Consider the following 18,416-nt stretch of genomic DNA (forward strand, 5'->3'; position numbering starts at 1 on the left):
CAGTAGCATTTCTTCTCTTGGAACAATGTAATAAATGGTGATAAACTAAAACTCTGCATTTTATAATTGGTTTTGAATGTGCTCAAGTATTCTGATTGCACTATAGTATTGTAGAAAGTATTTTATGTGACAAACTCTTGTTACCACAGAGTGAGACCGGCGTGACTCTACACAAATCATACGCAATGACAAACACAGTAATCTGCTATTTTATGAAGTTATAAGGGAAACAAGTGTTTCCCTTGTGTAACCATAGCTACCTACCACTGTGTGGCTACCTACCACTGTTATTGACAAGAAAAGATGCATACAGCACATCACCTCTATTACAGACAACTGGAGAAGTGTCCTTGTAAAGAGTTGACCTGTCAATATGCAATTTGTCAGGGTAATCAATATTTTTCTGATTCTGAGCATCTGGAATTCCACTTTCAAGTCCATTATTTTTCCCCCAATGAGTGAATTTTTCAAAGCCGACACCACAAGGGCAGTTTCAAACTCTTTTGAAAGACCTTAAGAACAACACGCAACTTGATAAATTAGAGCAAATGAAAAAAAATGTTCCCTGGAAGAGAATACAACATTTGCAACAAAATACAAGTCAAACACAGTTATTCTGAACATTAATATCTTTTTTTATTAAGACAAGAACTCTTCAGTATTTTTTTGTAAAAATGTCTATTTATGAACCAATACAAAATGTGTATGGGAACATATGGATATTTTTCTTCATTAATACACAGTAACATTGCCAAGTACAGCAGAAAGACAAAATAATCAACCTAAAACAATGAGTGATGAACAACCACACTTCCTGGGAGTTACAGAAACTGTTACGAACCAAACCTCTGTCACAAGTTGTGTACTCTGATTGTAGCACAGCACGTTCACTCTTTCCTGTGTCTTTTCACAAACTGACCACTTTCTTTGTGAACTAGGTCTATACAAAGCAATACTTAACACATTTTATACAGTGCACTGTATATTAAGAAAATACATAAAACATGTACAGCTAAAATGCAAAATTAGCCTTTTTTTTGTTTCCTGGTTTAAAACAAATTTACTCGCTTTTTAAGATAATTTTTCATGTGGGCTTAAACTTTTGCATTCTACCTGAGATGCAAGACGTACCATTCAATGACCATGAACCTGAGACAGGGCAGAACAAAAAGTGTTAATAAAAAAGCAAGAAAAAAAAAAAAAAACTACTTCAGTAACACTGTCACGCAAACAAGTTTGTACTTAGATGGCGTTAAAAAGAAAAAAAAAAGAAAAAAAAAAAGAATGAATGAACTTCCAACAACAAACGTAGCAACTAAACGAAATTAAACTGAAAACCTATTTGCAGACACCTCGTTTTTTCCCCATAACAATGGTTTTATTCTGCTCTTTGTGCAATGATAATATTGAGGTGTTCCATTGTGTAACAGTGGAGTAAATTATGCTGGAATAAATTTTATTCCTCCTTGTTTAAAGTACATCCGATTGTGAGGCGCTGACAGTAGTTATAGATCAAAACCACATAAACACACTAGTAGTTGTCTCAACATATCAAGTATAACAAAATATACATTGGCCCAGTCTGTAATGTCTATCCATCAGTGAATGAGTCCATAGTGTCGTAATGCTCACGTACATAAAAGAAGAATGCGTCCAATTAGCTGTGAATGAAGAATCAGTGTATCCAGTTTAAATAGAAGCCGCCACACTTTTGACCAAAGCTAAATAATGCTCACTATTAAATACAAGTCACGCCATCTCAAATCTTAATTGAAAGTACTGCAACTCTGTAGCTTCAGTTCTACATGTTTTCAGATCACAAATGAAGAGAGAGAAAACCAAGACGTGGTTCCTACAATAGAGCATAAGCATCATGTCACACCTAACCTGACGTTTCACCATCCTCCCCAGGCCAAGAGGGTTCTTAGCCTTCAAAACGCGTTGTCCCGCTAAAACGCCCTCGACATCGCCATGAATGTTAGTGTCAGTGTCTAGTCCAATTCAAAAGAATACATTTACAAAACCAAAGTAAATATATAAAGACATCTCGCTCTTTTTCTTTTTTTTTTTTTTAAAACACATATTGATCCCTGTGTAACATTCACGGAAGTAGGATGGTGCCAGAGGGGCTTTGCAGAATGGTCCCGACAGAATTTTCTAGATTCACTGGGAATGTTGAAATGCAGTAGAGCATAGCAAAATGGGTGGGGACAAAAAAAAAAAAAAAAACATGGAAAGAAAGGTGCCAAATTTCTCCTAATATGGGCTTTATCAATTCCCTCTCTTCTGCTTGAGTCACTCAAAGACGTTACACATGTTCCGTTCCACCCCTTACTGTTCAGGGGAAACTGGATGCAGATGATGTGAAAAGTGGCGAAGACGTGTGCACACACCGAACCACACACACAGCCACATTTCTACAGCTGCGGTAAAGCGACTACAAGTCCCATAGTGCACACAAGGACATGGGAAGTGGGTTTAAGGCCTTGGTTCTACACTATTTCACAATTAAACATATGCTTTGTATTATAATGTGATGGAAATCTTCAACATGATAAATCTGTTGCGGGCTAGTCGTCTTTTGACATTACACTTATTCTCTATTTCAGTACAGTAATATGGAGTGGAAGTACACAAGACAAATAGGCGTCACAAAATAGAACCAAAGAACAGTTTTTACTGAGCATCTTTGAAACATGAAGGAAAGAAATGAAACAAAGTTTGTCTGAACAATGAGAGGCAGCTGAAGCTCCTTGTAGCTACTGTAACGACCGAAATGTGCTTTCGAGACACTGGCTACAGTGGAAATACTCAAGTTACGTATATAAAGGTATTTTCTTTGCCATTTCTACCATGTTAACATACATTACACCCTTTTGGCAACTGATTTAGAAGGTAAACATGTATAGTAGCTGCAACAGGTATTTTGTGTCCATTTCAAATTCGGTGTTATGGCTCTTCTAGTATAAGAAACATTTCAAATCAATGGCATTTTTCTAAACCTGTTTTTTGAAATTGTATATTGAAAAGAAAGATCCTTCTCCATAGGACAGAAGTATTCAAAATGAGTATGAAGACATAATAATTTTCGACGTGACGTTTATTTTTGTCTATTCTGTTACCGCTTTTAAATCTGTCAATTTTATGAATGTGTGTGTAATTCACAGCAGTGCCACCAAAAGTTTGTTAGCACATTGTTTCTTCGTTTTACTGTTTCAAGTATCTAAACCTGCGTAAGGTACTGTTTTCTTATTCCTCCTGGACATTTTCCCCCTCGGGATCATAGGGAAATCCAAATCATTGAGTAGCAGTTCCTGCTCAAAGCTCTGCTGAGGAAGTTTGTCATTTGCAAACAGAAAGAACATGGATGCTTAGGACAGAAAGGGATGCAAGCTGAAAAAAGTAGAGGGTTTGTTTAAAAAATAACAATTCAAAACTGTTCTTACAGACACAGGACAGCAAACAGGAGCAGACAATAGCTCCCGGTGTTAACAGCTTCAACGCTAAAGCGAACGTAAAACAACAACTGAAAATGCCACTCCAATGGCAATTGAGTTGTGTGTGTGTGTGTGTGTGTGCGCGCGCTCAACTAGTCTATTGTTGGGTTGTCCATGTTCAGTTTACTGGCATATCTCGTTTGTGAAAAAATAAAGTGGAAAAAAGATCAATTAAATGGGCCTGAAAACAAACAGTACAATTAAGATCAGTTCTCCTCTACTGTCCACTTGCAAAGATTTTTTGTCAGTGTTTTAAGTCTGACTTTTCACGCCTGTCTTTCACGTTGACAACAGCATACAAAGAAGCATCTTACATAAACTTAAGTCCTCTGGTTTCTGAAATTGTTAAGGGGTCTGCAATGTAGAAGCAGCTTGTACTTACAAGGCCAACTCACAGTATAGAAGAAATACATTGTTGAGATTTTGGTATGCAGGAGAGAAGCTATCATTTTAACAACAGGACAAATGCACAGAGGTGCTGGGTGTGATTTTTGTGTGATTTTTAGCCGAACAGGAATGCTAACAAAACAAGGCTAAAAAAGGGAAAGCTGTGGGGAAGAAGTGTGTACGCTGGGTTGGGCATTACGTGGTTGCATACTGGAAAATAAAAAATATATTAAAGAAAATGTATTAACAAAAAGTAAAAAAACAAAAATCTGAACAAGGCACAGAATTGTCTGCAAAATGGTTGAACCGAACAAAATTAGTACCAGCAGTTTGGGAGGTGTCTAATGGTGAAGCTCGCTACAGTGATTTCTGGCAATGTCCCTCCTGTGCTCTTCCTACCCCACTACACCTCCACCGGGTCACGCATTCCTAATCTCTGCTCCTCCTAAGCTGCACATGTCGGATTGAACATCCTTCAACCCCAGAATGCTGCTCCCCACATCCAGCCCATCCCTTCGTACCTAATTCTACCCAAGCCCATGTCTTTGACCCTCCCCCACCCTACCCCATCCCTCCCCCCAACCAAAAGTGGCCCCATGCCTGGGGTGCAACACCCCCAGCCCAAAGGATTAGATGTAGTACTCCTTCTTCTCATCAGAGTTGTTGTGGCCTCCTTCGGCGTTGATGATGGCCGTGTCGGCATCCGCCGCGTCGTCTGCTCCTTTTGCTTCGTGTGTGAAGTAGGTGCCTTTGGGGGACAGACCAGGCAAACACTTAAAATTAAATGGCCACCTATTTAGAACACAATTAATTTTCCAGAGGTGACTTGCAGACTAACAGTGTAAAGGCACAGTAAGTGTTTAAGATGAAACAAAGGTCATGCACACAAAGAGATGTGCTGCCGGATTCAATGGGCTAAGACATCCTTGTGTAACATATACTAAAGACTCGGAGTCCTGAAGATAATCTCTATTTATTTAGGAGAAGGAAAAAAGAAAAAAAAATGTGATTAAACTAAATCCCAAATACTCTTGCAGAACGAATGCTACGGACGTTTTACTGACAGTCTTAGCGGATGGATTGGTTTAGTTGATAAAGCTTTTGAAACTAGTGGATTTATCATAGTGATAAAAACAAAAGTCAAACCAAACTACTGTTTCAAAGTCCCATTCCATTCACATTAATGCTCCTCAGTCAAGTCTAAAGTGAGCTCATGGAGACCCTTGGTCAATTTCAAGCTTGGCTCACATTCACACTTTAATCCTGCAACAGAGGAAGAGCTAAACATTTTCTACTCTGCAAGGGGGGCTTCACTTGCACCTTTGCATTAACCTTGTCAAGTTCACACGGAGGCAGGAATAAGCAATGCAGTCTTAACGCAGACTTCTCATAGGGATCTGAGACTTCCCAGCAGTCTTTAGCCAGATAATAAAAAACAACATTGCAGGCTGCAATTTAAAAAAAAAAAAAAAAAAAAAAAAAAAATTAAGTACGATATTCACTAAGGGATATTCAACTCACTGTGGATGCAAAAACAGAATAATTTACAGGGGATTTTGTGCTTTAATACAAGCTTCAGTATTTTTACAGGAAGGCAATACAAAGCTGAATGGAACATGAAACAAAATTAATTGATTACAATTATGTTCTGTTAATTTATTTATTCTTTTAAACACAATGCATTTTGCAGTACAATTATTTTACCCTTGCCGCTCTGATGGATCTGTTAAATCATTGGGAACCGTCGGCCACATTTACCTTTGTGTCTCGCGAAGTACCGACCCAAGACGATGAGTAGACACAGCATGGCGAACACCACAACTGCAACGACACCTCCGATGACTGCGTGGTCCACCGACGGTGAGGTTCCTTCACCTGCTCTGGAATCTGAAGGTAGCAAAAACAAGTTAATTAAAAAAATGAATTACTCAGCAGCCTATCTATTTAAAAAATCGTTCAAATGAATGACATCTCAGCATCATCCTAGAGATCCTAATTCCAATTCAGACAGTAGGTGTGGAGCAATGCTTCTGTACATATAATCAAAGAAGGACAGATCTATTGCGAATTTAGCCGTAATCATGTGCCGGAAAGTGTAAGTGTTGCTATCTAAATACAAAGCAGGATTTATTCCGGAAACCACCAACGTTATAACAAAGCCAGATGGAATGCAACATAAAGCTAAGCACATTTTATTACACGCATTTAATAAAATACAAGTAAATCTGAAATCACATGCTAAAAATGCCACATTTCAATTTAAAAACATAGCTTATAACCACCAGTTCATAGTATAGGCTTCAAAACCGCATCTCAAAGCACACGTTCCACAACTGCAGACAAAAGGAGACAACATCCGTTTTACTATGTTGTACTGAACTTTTGGAAGAGGCCTGCTGCAATTGTTCTTCAAAAGCTTTTAGCCATTTATTTTAATGCACTAATCCCAAAAGATGCTCACAAACACTACTAGGCTCCCTGCATCTCAGAAGTAAAAAGATGCGAGTGCCTGTCTTTCACCTCGGGATTAAATTAGGTTTGACCTTTCTGAACGAATATTGATGGCAAGAAAAATTTGATGGGAATCTAAAACAGGAATGTAAATGTCATGCTGAAGACAAATGACTGCCTAAAAACAGAATGTATCATAATGATTACCAAAATGTCATTAATTACTGAAAGTGACTGCCACTATATTCTGTCAACCCTTTATCGCTTATGCTCTATATCAATGGCCTACGGATAACACTTCTTCATATCGAGGAACATTTCTAATGTATGTGCTGTTGTGTACACTGTATCCATAATTTGTGCTTTTTGAACATATATTTCACTGCTTAATGGGAATATTTCTCCTGACAGTTCCATTACAGCTGTGCTATTGACATATTCTGCAGTTCTAACAAAGCAAAACATTGAAGTGTAAAATATTCTGGCTCGTATATGATGTATGAAGCATTACGCGAAGGTTCTCAACTTCAATCTTAGAGAGTAAGCGCAGGCGTAGAGATAAATCTGCTCACGACGCCGTCTCCTGTCAAAGCTGGAGAAATACATTTTGTCCACAAGAAGAAAAGTGTGAGACTCAGGCAGTTTTTAAGAAAGATTTATACCTCTCCAGTTAAGGAACAAGGCAGGTGTCTGATGCCCGAAACCCTAATGATATGTGAAGCTTATTGATCAAGTGTAGGGATCCATGACACCCAAAGTTAATGGTGGTTTGTGGAGTTGATTGGTTCTTGGCTGCATAAAGGAGGAGCTAAATTTTTCATCGATATCTCTAGTTTGAGCTCGGAAATTAAAGCGTTTGGTAGGAGATGAGGAGTAGAAAATAAAGTGACAGGACTTTTATGGGAAACAAGTATCAGTCAGGCAGCCAAATAGAAGGGTATATACGGACGTGGCTGGCACATTTATGAGTGGAATAATAGCTGGGACTGGAAATCAGAACTGCACTTTAATAAATTACCACCATTCAAAGGCCTTTTTCCTTGTCACTCCAGGTCTACATTTAGATTTCTAGATTTATTACTGCTTTATGCATCCATCCCACAATATTCTCAGTGAAATAGATATTAAAGCACAGGCAGAATCATTGGGGTGGGGTGGGGGGGGGGGGGGCGGTAAGGAAAGAAAAAGGCAATCTAAACATGCAAGCTTTTGCAAAACTGTCAGAAGGAATGCATCTGGCGTTCCCTATTTACAATTTGCAATCCCCTGCTCTCATCTCCGGCATACATCTGAGAGCTATGAATTTCCTGCGGGAGCCTCAAACAAAACGGCTGGCCAAAACTTATTAGAAATAACGAAGACGAAAAAAAAACGCGCCGGGAGTCCGTGACGGGGGCGAGCGGAGGGCGCACGGCGCCCTGTCCCTCCCTTTGTCTCCCTCTGTAAGAACACGCAGGTGGGACTGTGGAGCAGCGGCGCTTCACATCCTGCCCAGCACAACCAAACTCGACTTGATGAACCTAATAGGCTATTTTGACTTTAGATTTCCTAAAGGCGGAATCAATTAAAGTCAGCAGAAATCCCTCTGACACCTAATTCTCCGTTGTCAACGAGAAGGTAAAGACGTACCTTAATACACTTTCCTATTAAGATGTTAATGTGGACTTTTTTTTTTTTTGCCTGGGTCTGTCAAGACTGACAAATAAACATGCGTCTAGAGTCCCACCTGTAAATGCCACTCTTGCTTCAGCTAATTTCAAATTTTGGCAGGGGGTGGGGGATGTCTAGACGCAGGCCTGTCCCGTGATGGGCCGAACATCTCCTTGGGTCACCACCCGTGACTGCGTGCACTTGATAATAACTAACATAACTGGGCAGATGGAGGGCGCCGAGGAAAAGCCTGTCGCTTCCCATCTTACTGCGGCCCCTTCCCCGTCCTCGCGCTCCGGCCCTTGCCCGCCACACTCCGTTCGGCGCCCAAAGACAAACCGGGGTGTCTTGGGACCGCACCTCGACGGTACACGGTGTTTTTCGGAAACAGCATCCAAAGTGATTTAAAAATGTAATTTAATAAAAAGGCACGGTGAACCAGCGCTTGCACATAACAGTACAATTTAAGAGCCAGATGGCTTCGAAATTTGTTATTCTCAAAACAACCAAAGTCTAATCTGATTCCATAATTCAGCCCCAGGAATATTCCATATATCAGGGAAATTTGGCACTTTAATTAAACTGAAAATTACTCTGAAAATGTAAATTGAAAAGAATGAGTAATTCAATATTTTGCATTAGGCTGCGCTTATAGACGAGCCGTTACTGCCGACGGAACTCCAGTTCGGTATTTGGAGCCGAAAGGAAGCGGTACCGCCAATCGTACCCTGACGTCGCGTCAACCGCAGCTGGAATTTATAGAGGAGCCGAGACGGTTTCTCCATTGATCCGCACGGTTCCGAGCCAGCAGCACGACTCGCGCACTACAGTGGGGTGCTTGCAAGAGCTTTATGGGTCTCATTTAGCATCTGTACTGAAGTGACAGCAATTAAACAGCAAATGTCTGCCACAACAACAGCTGTGCGGGGCTGGCAGAGGCTGTGACCACCGGCAGGCATCCCCTCTCTCACCTTCTGCGCCGACAGCCTCTCAAAGTCACCTGAACCTAGTGTCGGGGGTGCGGGCGGGGGGGCCGAACGTCATCGCCGCAGGGTTGCCGCACCTGCGAGGGGGCGCTCGGAAAGCCTTTTCCTCCCGCGCTCCCCTGCGTGCCCGTCCCCAGCATTCCGGCGCAGTGGCGGAGAAGGGGGGTCTCGCAAAATGGTCTCGCTTCACGGGCCTTTTTCCGCTCTTTCATCCGACACGGGGAAACACGCCCTCCCCTGGCGCCCGAGCGGCCGTCCTTCTGATGCTTCCAGTGACGGAGACGCACTCCCACGGACACCCGAACAGACACCCATTTACCGGGGCCATGGCTCTGTTCAAAATAAGTACTTTGTGTACTACATAATTGACATGTATACTATACATTACAATTTTTATGAAGGTACATTTCAAGGCACTGGCTGCGGTTTATCGCCTCCCATAGGGCTTGGCCAAGACCAGTTACAATTTAAGTGACACACTGATGCCTAAATCCTAACCGTTTCTGACACAGTAATTTGCTTTTGGATCTCGCTGATAACAGCTTGCTTATACGGGCAACGCCTCCTTCGCCGTTCTAAATCGGATTTTCACAGCTAGCAAAAGTTTGTCACACCTTTGCTATAATGCCGCAGCAAAATCATAAGGATGTTTTGTGTCTACCGAAGGCGAGCGGGTCCGCCGAGGCGAAGGAGTAACCGACGGATACCCGGGTGTCCATCGATGCAACCAATTTTAATCAGCTACCATCCCTGTTTAAGGTTATTCCTTGGACATTTACCGGAGCATTTGAGTTTATATATAACGGCACTGCTCATCCAGGGATTGGAATGAATTTCCATCACAGGTGCTACGGGGTATGTCGTAAGTGAAACTACTGAAATTAGCCGAATACCTTTCGACAAAAACGAGGTTATGAAAGATGGGACTGTCCGATGAAAGGCGGCTCAACCCTTCGTCCTAATGCAAAAGTTTGATTTATCTAGTTAACAATACATTTATGGCATATTCCCAAGTTCGTACCATTGCGTACCCTTCTGCTTGGTACACGGAAGCACTTTTGGAATCCATAATTAAAAGCGACTTAATTTCGGCCCCTCCCACGCTTAAAAATTACACAACTGCTGAGGCAGAGTCGAGAAGGTGACATATCGGATACCGACAATCTAAAAAACTGTAATAATACAACTGAAAATAACAAAAAACCCCAGAAACACACAAAGGGTGACATTTGATTCAAGTGTTCAAGTCCAGATAAAGACAGGAGGAGGAGAGAAACATCAGACCAAAGCACAAAATGAAACGAGGACCTTAAGGTTCAAGTGAAATTGCAAAGCGAAAACAGAGCGGATGGAAGGAGGAAGGCATTTCTCCGGGGGGTGCTCCTGGGGCAGCGCGAACCCTGTCACTGCGAGTTACTGCGCAACACGCTTTCCTGATGGAGTTCAGCACCGCGGCCTCCTGCGAGTCGTCGAGGACAATCGAGTCGGCAAAGACGCCGCGCCCAACAATCTTGCAGCGTGCAACAGAACGGAACTAAAAAAGCCACAGGTATCTTTACCGCAATAAATTAATCGTTAAAAGCAATTTTGCATGTAATTTTTTGAAGCACGTGGGAAGTAGCCGGTGGTATTTTTCGTAGCTCTAACACGGCGACTTTTAATTTGTGCCTTTGCTATGCTTAAAAATAAACCACTCCGTGATTCCCACCAGGTAACGGGCCAAAAAAATTTTAATTTCCACACCTACATAACTTAAGGTGAGCAAAACCGCTGCTAGCTGAGACCGAATTCTCAGCAATTCTTCCTCGTAAAGGGAACATGTAAACGGCCACCTGCCCCTTTGCACCTCCCTCTACCTGCATGCACACACTCGTACAGGTGCGCACGCACGCACGCACAGACCTTTCCACTTTTGTACGGCGCGCTCCGCAGGGATGGCGTTTCTTGCTAACAAAGCTCAACGGCACAGTCCTCCAAAGACTCCACCAGGATGGAAGCAGTCAGACAGTAATTACCGGTTACGAATTTCAAGCCGAGACAACGGCACCTTGGCACGCTGTGAAAATATTGCAGGGCGAAGAGCGGGGCGCTCTCTCCAAATTTAACACGTCACCCTAAAAAGGATGTCGCCGCCGTGTCATTTTCGCCGAAGCGAAGGTCCGCCGGACGCCCCTGGCACATTCGACATCGAGCGCCGAAAACGTGGATTCTGAAGTAGCTTTGCTTACATTTCTTACCTGTCTAAGTACAGACTTCTGGATACATTTGGATTATGTAAATCTCCTCATTTTCCTCTTCTGTGGCAGCAAACAAAGTGCGGGAATTGGTATGTTCTGCTGAAGCACTTGCTATTTTGGCACACTGCTGAAAGAGGACAATGTGACGATGCGATGATGCCTGCAGTGCATGATTCACAACTCCCCCCCAACACTTTACCCAGCTTTAGCCAGTTACTGCTCCTTCTTGGTACTGGACCACTGCTGGTTGTGTTGCTCTGGTTCTACGCCTTCCATGCCGACCCTTCAGTCGCTTTCCGAGCCAACGCTCGGGCAGATGCTGTCCCCAGGTGAACATCAACGCTCGCCTCCGCTAGTAACTAATCTTTCTCAAGCTGAAAAATGCGCCCGGTGTTTTCTTTTTGCTGACGGGACATCTTCGGTAAACTCTTTAGTGAAGTGCGAACACGGACACCCACGCGCCCGACGTGCTCGCGGTTCCGAACGTGCGGCCGACGTTCGTGGTTTGATGACGCTCACTGATAACATTCCTCGCCGAGGATAAACTGTCTCATTCTGTTTGGTCGGATTACCGGGCGCCGGGGATGACCGAAGACCGTTCACAGAACACGTCTCAACGTGGGAAGACAGTGACGGACTACATGCTAAATTCTACATACGAAGCTTTACATGTATACATTTAAAGGCACATTTTCACAAATATTTCTTCAGAATATTAAAGTGAAACTGCGATACACAAATTTGCGCGTGTTGACTGAAGACGCACGCTACATTCCTCTGCCTAAAACAGAATTAAAGAAGGGCTGGCACTTTCAGTTTGTAATGAGAGAACCTGGGCCAAGCGTTCACTGCATTCCCAGCACCTCCCCCCCCCGCCGGTAATGGATCCGAACCCCTCCCCAGATGGCACGGCTGATTTTCCCAACTCGCCTCGCTGATTGGCCTCCCCGGACCAGGAGGGATGTGCAGCTCCGCCCCTCCCTCTGCGCTCTCTGGAGCAGCGTGGGGATGGACTCCCACGTCTCCCAGCATGATGCAACAGCAGGCAACCGAGTCTCTGCCACGCAACATCAGCACCGCACACACATTGTGACTGACAGGAGCTGTGAGCCTGCTTCTCTGCAATGTTTACTGCCAGATTTTCATAATAAATGAGGATTTAAAAAAAAAACAAAAAACAAAGGGTATTCCACTTAAGCATTTCTCCCCACGTCTCACAGATACGGCACTGTAAATTTGTAGGAGGTGCAATTCGGTGCATTGCTTTTTTCTGCGAGTTCAAATACTGTTAATGGTTTGTGGAGAGAAGCGAAAGCCGGTCGGAGAAGGCACGGTGGGCCTCCGCACATACAGGCTGCATCTCCTGTGCTTGAAACTCCCCAAACAAGCAAATTTGTGCGAGTGTTAAAACTCGTTAAGAAACCTGCCAGGGTAAGGCTCCCTGGGATTAACACCGGTGGGGGCTGCGGAAGCATTCTCTATGACAGTGCCCGGCGTTCTTGGAAATCCCATCTCGCAAGGTGGCTGAGACGGCGTGACCGCGGGCGCACAGACGCGCCGCGATTACTCAAGTGTGATCGGTGCGAGGAGGATATAGGGGAAGAAGCGTGGTGCCGGCCAGCCAGCCCAGGGGCGACAAAATGTTGCCTTTGAAAGGATCTGTTGGCCACTGATATGAAAGACAAGAGATCTTTTAATTGGATCTTCTACTCTCCTAATTAGGCATTAGCGATGACAGCGGTGTGGCCAGGCAGCTGTCGGGGGGTGCGGGGATGCGTGGGAGGTTCCGCAGGGCACAACGCAGAAAAATGCAATGCGGCGCAAGGCCCGGCGACTTGCTGACACAGCAGCGGCAGGCTTGCGGCTCAACTCTAACCACCTTACGCAGGTCTCCTCCAAAGCTGCACTGTCATTAAACGCCTCTTTAACCTGTTTAAGTCCATTTAATCTCCGCTTCATGCATAATGCATCGTTCCGCTTCTGAACGCACCCTGAGTGAAAGTTTTCACAATGAACATGCTGCTCATTGTATCTGAAGTGTCAGCCTTTCCATTTCGGTAGCCTTGTACAGATGTGCCAGAGAGGGGGGCCTGGGGGAGGACAGGGTATCAGCAACTGCTCTCAGGGCGTAGACACATTGGACATTTGTGCCATTCTCCGGGTTATCACTTTAAAGGACTCTATATGATGATGCAATAAATCTGGTACTGCCACTATTTTAATATTAATGCGCCCCATTGGAAATTTTGATAGCCTCTCACCTTTCCTGCCACTTCACACCTATTTTTGACAGTTGTAGCTTTGAGAAGAAGTAGGTGTGAAAATAAATTGGAAGTGTCTTTTTGTATTCTGATATTCTGTAATGAGATGCCGTACGGTGAGTACATGTGCTATAACTCTTGTACAAACATTAAATCCGTAAGCAATCACAAAAGGGCCTCTTCTTGTGTGTTTAACCATTCCCGCTGGACTGGTTCTGCTCTACACAGACACACTGTTTGTTCTGTGCATTGATCCAACAGCTCAGCATCCACTAAGCAAGCTGCTAAAGTAAGACTCTCACTTCCACACACCGGCCCTTCTAACAAGATGACCATGCAGGATCTCGCTATATAAGATGTGGAATTGATGTGCCATCATAACTCCGTAAGATTTATTTGAAAGGCATCCCAACTGACTGGACTTACTTCTATGAAGAGCAGCTTCAAACTAGCGAGGTCTCTGAAGGTGCTCGATGCATTGTTTCATAAATAATAACACGTCTGTTCTGTAAACAGGTGTGAATTAAAAGCATACCATGGAAGGGAGATCTTGTTATTTTAAATAATAAACCAACAATGGGTGACTCTACTGAAACAAGGCCTATAAAAGGCAAGTCACCGGTTACAGTCAATTTACCCTGTTGTAATCTTTGGGGTCTGAAAGAGTTCCTGTTAAACGCATTAACACTAATTATTCAATAAATAACATCCAACAAGACTAAACCAGATTGGAGAAAAGGACTATTTTTTAGTTTTTTTTTTTTGGATAAAAAAACTATTTAATTCAGACGAGCGAGTACTACCTATTATGCTTCTCAATCTTCGAGGTTTGGTCTTTAATAATTTCATACTTGCCATACGAGTTTCCAATCAGTTCATGAGGAACTCAGAGGTTCTGTAGGACACACAAGTCATTTTTTTAGCCACTGACCGTCTAAGAAGGAGGATGCGCCATGAAGGATCCATCGCGGCCTGTGGACCGTGACCTTGGTCATGTCACGGCAAAGGAATGGCAAGTGTTGCACCTTCAGGGTAAGCCCAGGTGTTTCGCGGCATTCTCCATAGCAGAGAGTTCTTACGCTATTCGCACAGGGCAAACGCTTCACCGCTGGCCTCAGACATAAAGCAAGGCAGACAAAAAGACCTTGGGTTTGAAGGAGACGGCAGAAGAGCGGCTGACGAGGCTTCAAGCTTTCCTTTCTTCTTCCTAGCCGTCTGTTTATCATACCCTCCGCGAGACCCGGCCCTCCACCGTCAGAGCGCCCGGAGCCTTGTCATTACCACGCCTCGGAATAACTCCCGAAGATCTATATTTACCGTGCTGAAGGGCGGACAGAATCGGGCCAAGAGCCAGCGGTTGAGGCCGAACAGAACAGAGGGCAACCTCTGAAAGCTGGTTAAACGGCAGGGTCCAGAGGTTGACAGGCATTTCTGAGAAACGGTTCCTCCGCACAAATGAGTAAAGTTGCCAGTTTCCTCACACCAAAATTAGTTAAGGGGAAAAAAAGCAGCCCGAGCGGCGTATATGCACAGGACAGAGCACATCCCGCACCGCGCGTACCATTAACCTTTGGAAGTTAATCTGACTGCACCTGAACAGATTTAGCCGGCTTTTCTCGTTTCTTCCGCCCTTCACCGCACATCGAAGTCGAAGTGACGCAGATGGAGAGCGCTTCTTTGTTGCGGTGGAACAATGGCGAGGTCCTCTGAACAGAAAACCACGGGTGCTAAAAGGCTTTTAAATCACCGTTGTTCCAGAGCTCGATTTGTCAAAGCTAATCCAGGATAAGATGTCCCTTCCAGGGACCGACACAAAGACTGGGGTGATCGCTGCTCCTTCATCCCCCCCGCTCCCACAAGAGCCCCCCCATCCGAGCTGCCAGATCGGGGCACGTCTGCACTCCCACTGTGGGAGAACCCAGCTGCCCCGTTGTTTCATCACTGCAGGACAGAGACGGCGCAACAGAAACACATTCCTCCCGTCTTCCTCGTGTGTTTGTGTATTCGGGGTGATCATACGTATCAGTGAGGTAAGCGACTTTGTGACAACAGCGCACGAAGCCTCATAGAAGTGAGCAGGGCAATTAAACGTAACACACCTCTTCCTGGATAGGAGGCTGACCTGCAACAATTCGCTGTGATGAAGGGAAAGTGTTAATACTGAAAGGGCCTTTATGGACCCAGGGGGGTTCTTTTCCATTGCCGCCGCTGGTGACTCAGTCACTGCAAGGAGATCTCTTTCGGGATCCAGCAGAGAAAATGAAACACATTCGCAGACAGGTGAGTGAGAGAGACACCAGCATCAGGTGTGCTCTTTATCAAACCAATGTCATCGCTGAAGACAATCTGCTCCTGGGGGCCAGGGGGCGAGTTCAAAATAGACTTGTGTGGTATATTTTCTTTTTCATCTAGACCGCAAACACTACATCCTCGGAGATGAGAGATATTGTTTGCAGGATAGGTGATGCTTAACCTTCCACGATAAACTAGTCATTACAATCCGGAAGCTTGCGATGTCTCCTCACAAACGCAAATTATTCATAAGCACAACTATTTACATCTACTGTTGAAGGGCCGATTATCACTCTAAGTTGTTTAACTAGCAGACGGGGTGTTTACATAGCAGCCTTCATGCATAATGTAGCAAAAAGTAAGGGAGGCGAAAGAAAGCAGTTATTGAGATGGCTACAAAACGAGGTGAACCGCAGTAAAAATGCTGAAGGTGGTGAAGTAGCAAAGCTCACAAACCAGGAAAGATGAATGGCTTCCATTACTTGGATATATTGGTGTGTTTGCAGCAGGAATCGGGGTGAGGGAGAAAACAGGTGAGTGAAAAAGAGAGAGAGAGAGAGAGAGAGAGAGAGAGACAGAGAGAGAGACATCACACAGAGAGTATGTGAAGATGAAGACAGAGTGACAGGGGTCCATGGGGGTGATGCGAATGGCAGGCAGGCTAACGAGAAAGTGGTGCCTGTTACCAATTAGGGAGCTTGACTGGGCAGCAGGCGACAGGCCGACAGGTAGCCGGCACCAGCGCGGCTGATTCAGGTTCACCCCCAGATGTCGGGTCAAATGACCCACCAGGATGGCCTCACCAGCCGGCAGCTCTTACATAGCTCACACTAATTACCGCGGTTTATGTGCGCGGACTTGCCGTGGCCAGCAGACGCACCCCTCGGTTTGGTGGGTGGGGGGAGATATATATATATCATATAAAGCATTTTGTAAGCCGCAGCACAGGCCAAGAAACATAATTCAATGAATGCAATCCCAGACGTCAGCAAATCACTTCCGACGGCGACAGAAGTGTCATTGCCACCACATCGCTCCTCAAGGTCGGACACACGGGAGTTAAAAACGCAGTAAAAACAATGTCAACCTTCGTCATGATACAGTGTGGGAAAAGGCAAGCTGGCCTTCAAACCAGTGTTAAAGTTTTGTCTTCTCTAGGCTTTAAAAAAATGGACTGCATACAATTATGATTGTGGATAAAAAAAAAAAATCAAAATTTAAGAGGAAGAAAAAGGAGCGCTCCACCTGCCGAAGTCAAAGTGGTCATTATCTCCCACTACTCCGGTTATGGAGCCCCATTGTGCAGCCCGGTCAATTATCCCTTTCTCTCAACGCTAACCTGACAGCCGTGTTGGCAGGGTGTCCTTTTTGGCGTTCTCGCCCTTTCTGCGCTGAGGATTAAGTGGCGAGCCTTGAAAAAGAGAGCGGGGCGACCTCGAGCTCGACGTGCAGCGCTGCCCCCTGTGCCTAAAGTGACAAAGCCGGATGACAGATAAATATAATCTTGCGAGGGTGGGTTTTGAAAAGGCACAAAGGGCCGCTTTCGGGGGCCCTGTACTCTACATGCTAACTTCCCAAAGGGCACGGTCATGGACGGGCTCAGATGGAAAGCTTTTTTAAGAACGTATGACTATCGGTCAACCGTGCACAAAAACTGACGCTAGACTAGCCCATGTGCACGAAAGCCGGAGTCAGCGGATACCAGCACTTAATCTCCTGTTGCTCGCAGAAATAGTCCTTTACCAGATCAGAGCGGCCCAGCCTCTGGTGGGTGTACACACATTAGTATTATGAAAGCACAACTGGGGGTTTTGCACACCGCGGTGAGAACCCGTAGCTCAGCATCCGGGAGCTGGGGGGTCGGGGGAGCAATCGATGAGTCGAACTACCACGTGGTGTACGGCCCGCTGTCTCCACACATCCGCCATTCCGTACCCCTTATTTGTTTTCGTGCAATTCAAATCGCAGCCTCCGGAAAAAAGATGTTCTGTAACACAGGCTTTTCTATGCCCCGGCACGCAGCGGCATCGCCATGGAGACAGCCTTTGAGAGGGAAAGGGAGGCGGTTAGCGTTGGCACTTGGAGCACGAACACCGAGGGCTCAGCTCGTGTCAAACGGGGGGTCTGGATTTACAGCGAGTAAACCCCAAATAAGCCTGCTCTTAATTTTTACACAAGAAACGTCAACTCCTACCACACTTTCGCTTCATGTACAAGTCTAACTTGTGATATTAGTCACGGCTTCGTGCTTCACTCCTGGGAAGACTTAAGATGGCCAAAAATCTGTTTCAGACACATCACACGAGAGATGCTGTTCTGATGACAAGGGAGTGCCTTGGAAATAAGCTCTCTGATACTGAGGCTATCAAAGCATGCCACATATTCACCACAAGACTTAAGACCAGACGATCTGCGATGCATGCACGGAACGCAAATATTGTTAAGATTAATACCGGCATCATAAATATGAGTGAAGATTCCTACACTGTTATTAATTAAAAGGGATGCAAGTTTGAAACTTTAACTTTGTTAAAGTGCTGCATCCATTTAATCCTTCAAGCATGTGATTTTGGCTCAAAGCCAAAAATAATTATACACATTTTCAAAATAAATTTCTGTTATCTAAATCTGATTGAATTTTGAGTACAGCGCAAG

At 44.5% G+C, this 18,416-nt stretch overlaps 1 protein-coding gene across 6 annotated transcripts in view; it reads right to left on the reverse strand.

The window, feature by feature from the left end:
• Positions 1-678: 678 nt before the first annotated feature.
• The window catches only part of cadm1a (cell adhesion molecule 1a), a 221,454-nt gene continuing 203,716 nt past the window's right edge, over positions 679-18,416 (reverse strand). For all 6 annotated transcript variants that reach the window (XM_029250998.1, XM_029250997.1, XM_018755413.2 and 3 more), the window contains 2 exons: positions 5,643-5,771; positions 679-4,632 (listed from right to left, as the gene is read on the reverse strand). In XM_029250998.1, coding sequence (XP_029106831.1) covers positions 4,514-4,632; positions 5,643-5,771 — 248 coding nt within the window. In that variant the 3' untranslated portion in view covers positions 679-4,513. The remainder of the gene's footprint in view (positions 4,633-5,642; positions 5,772-18,416) is intronic.

Source organism: Scleropages formosus, chromosome 4, assembly GCF_900964775.1.
Source record: "Scleropages formosus chromosome 4, fSclFor1.1, whole genome shotgun sequence".
Classification (NCBI taxonomy): domain Eukaryota; kingdom Metazoa; phylum Chordata; class Actinopteri; order Osteoglossiformes; family Osteoglossidae; genus Scleropages; species Scleropages formosus.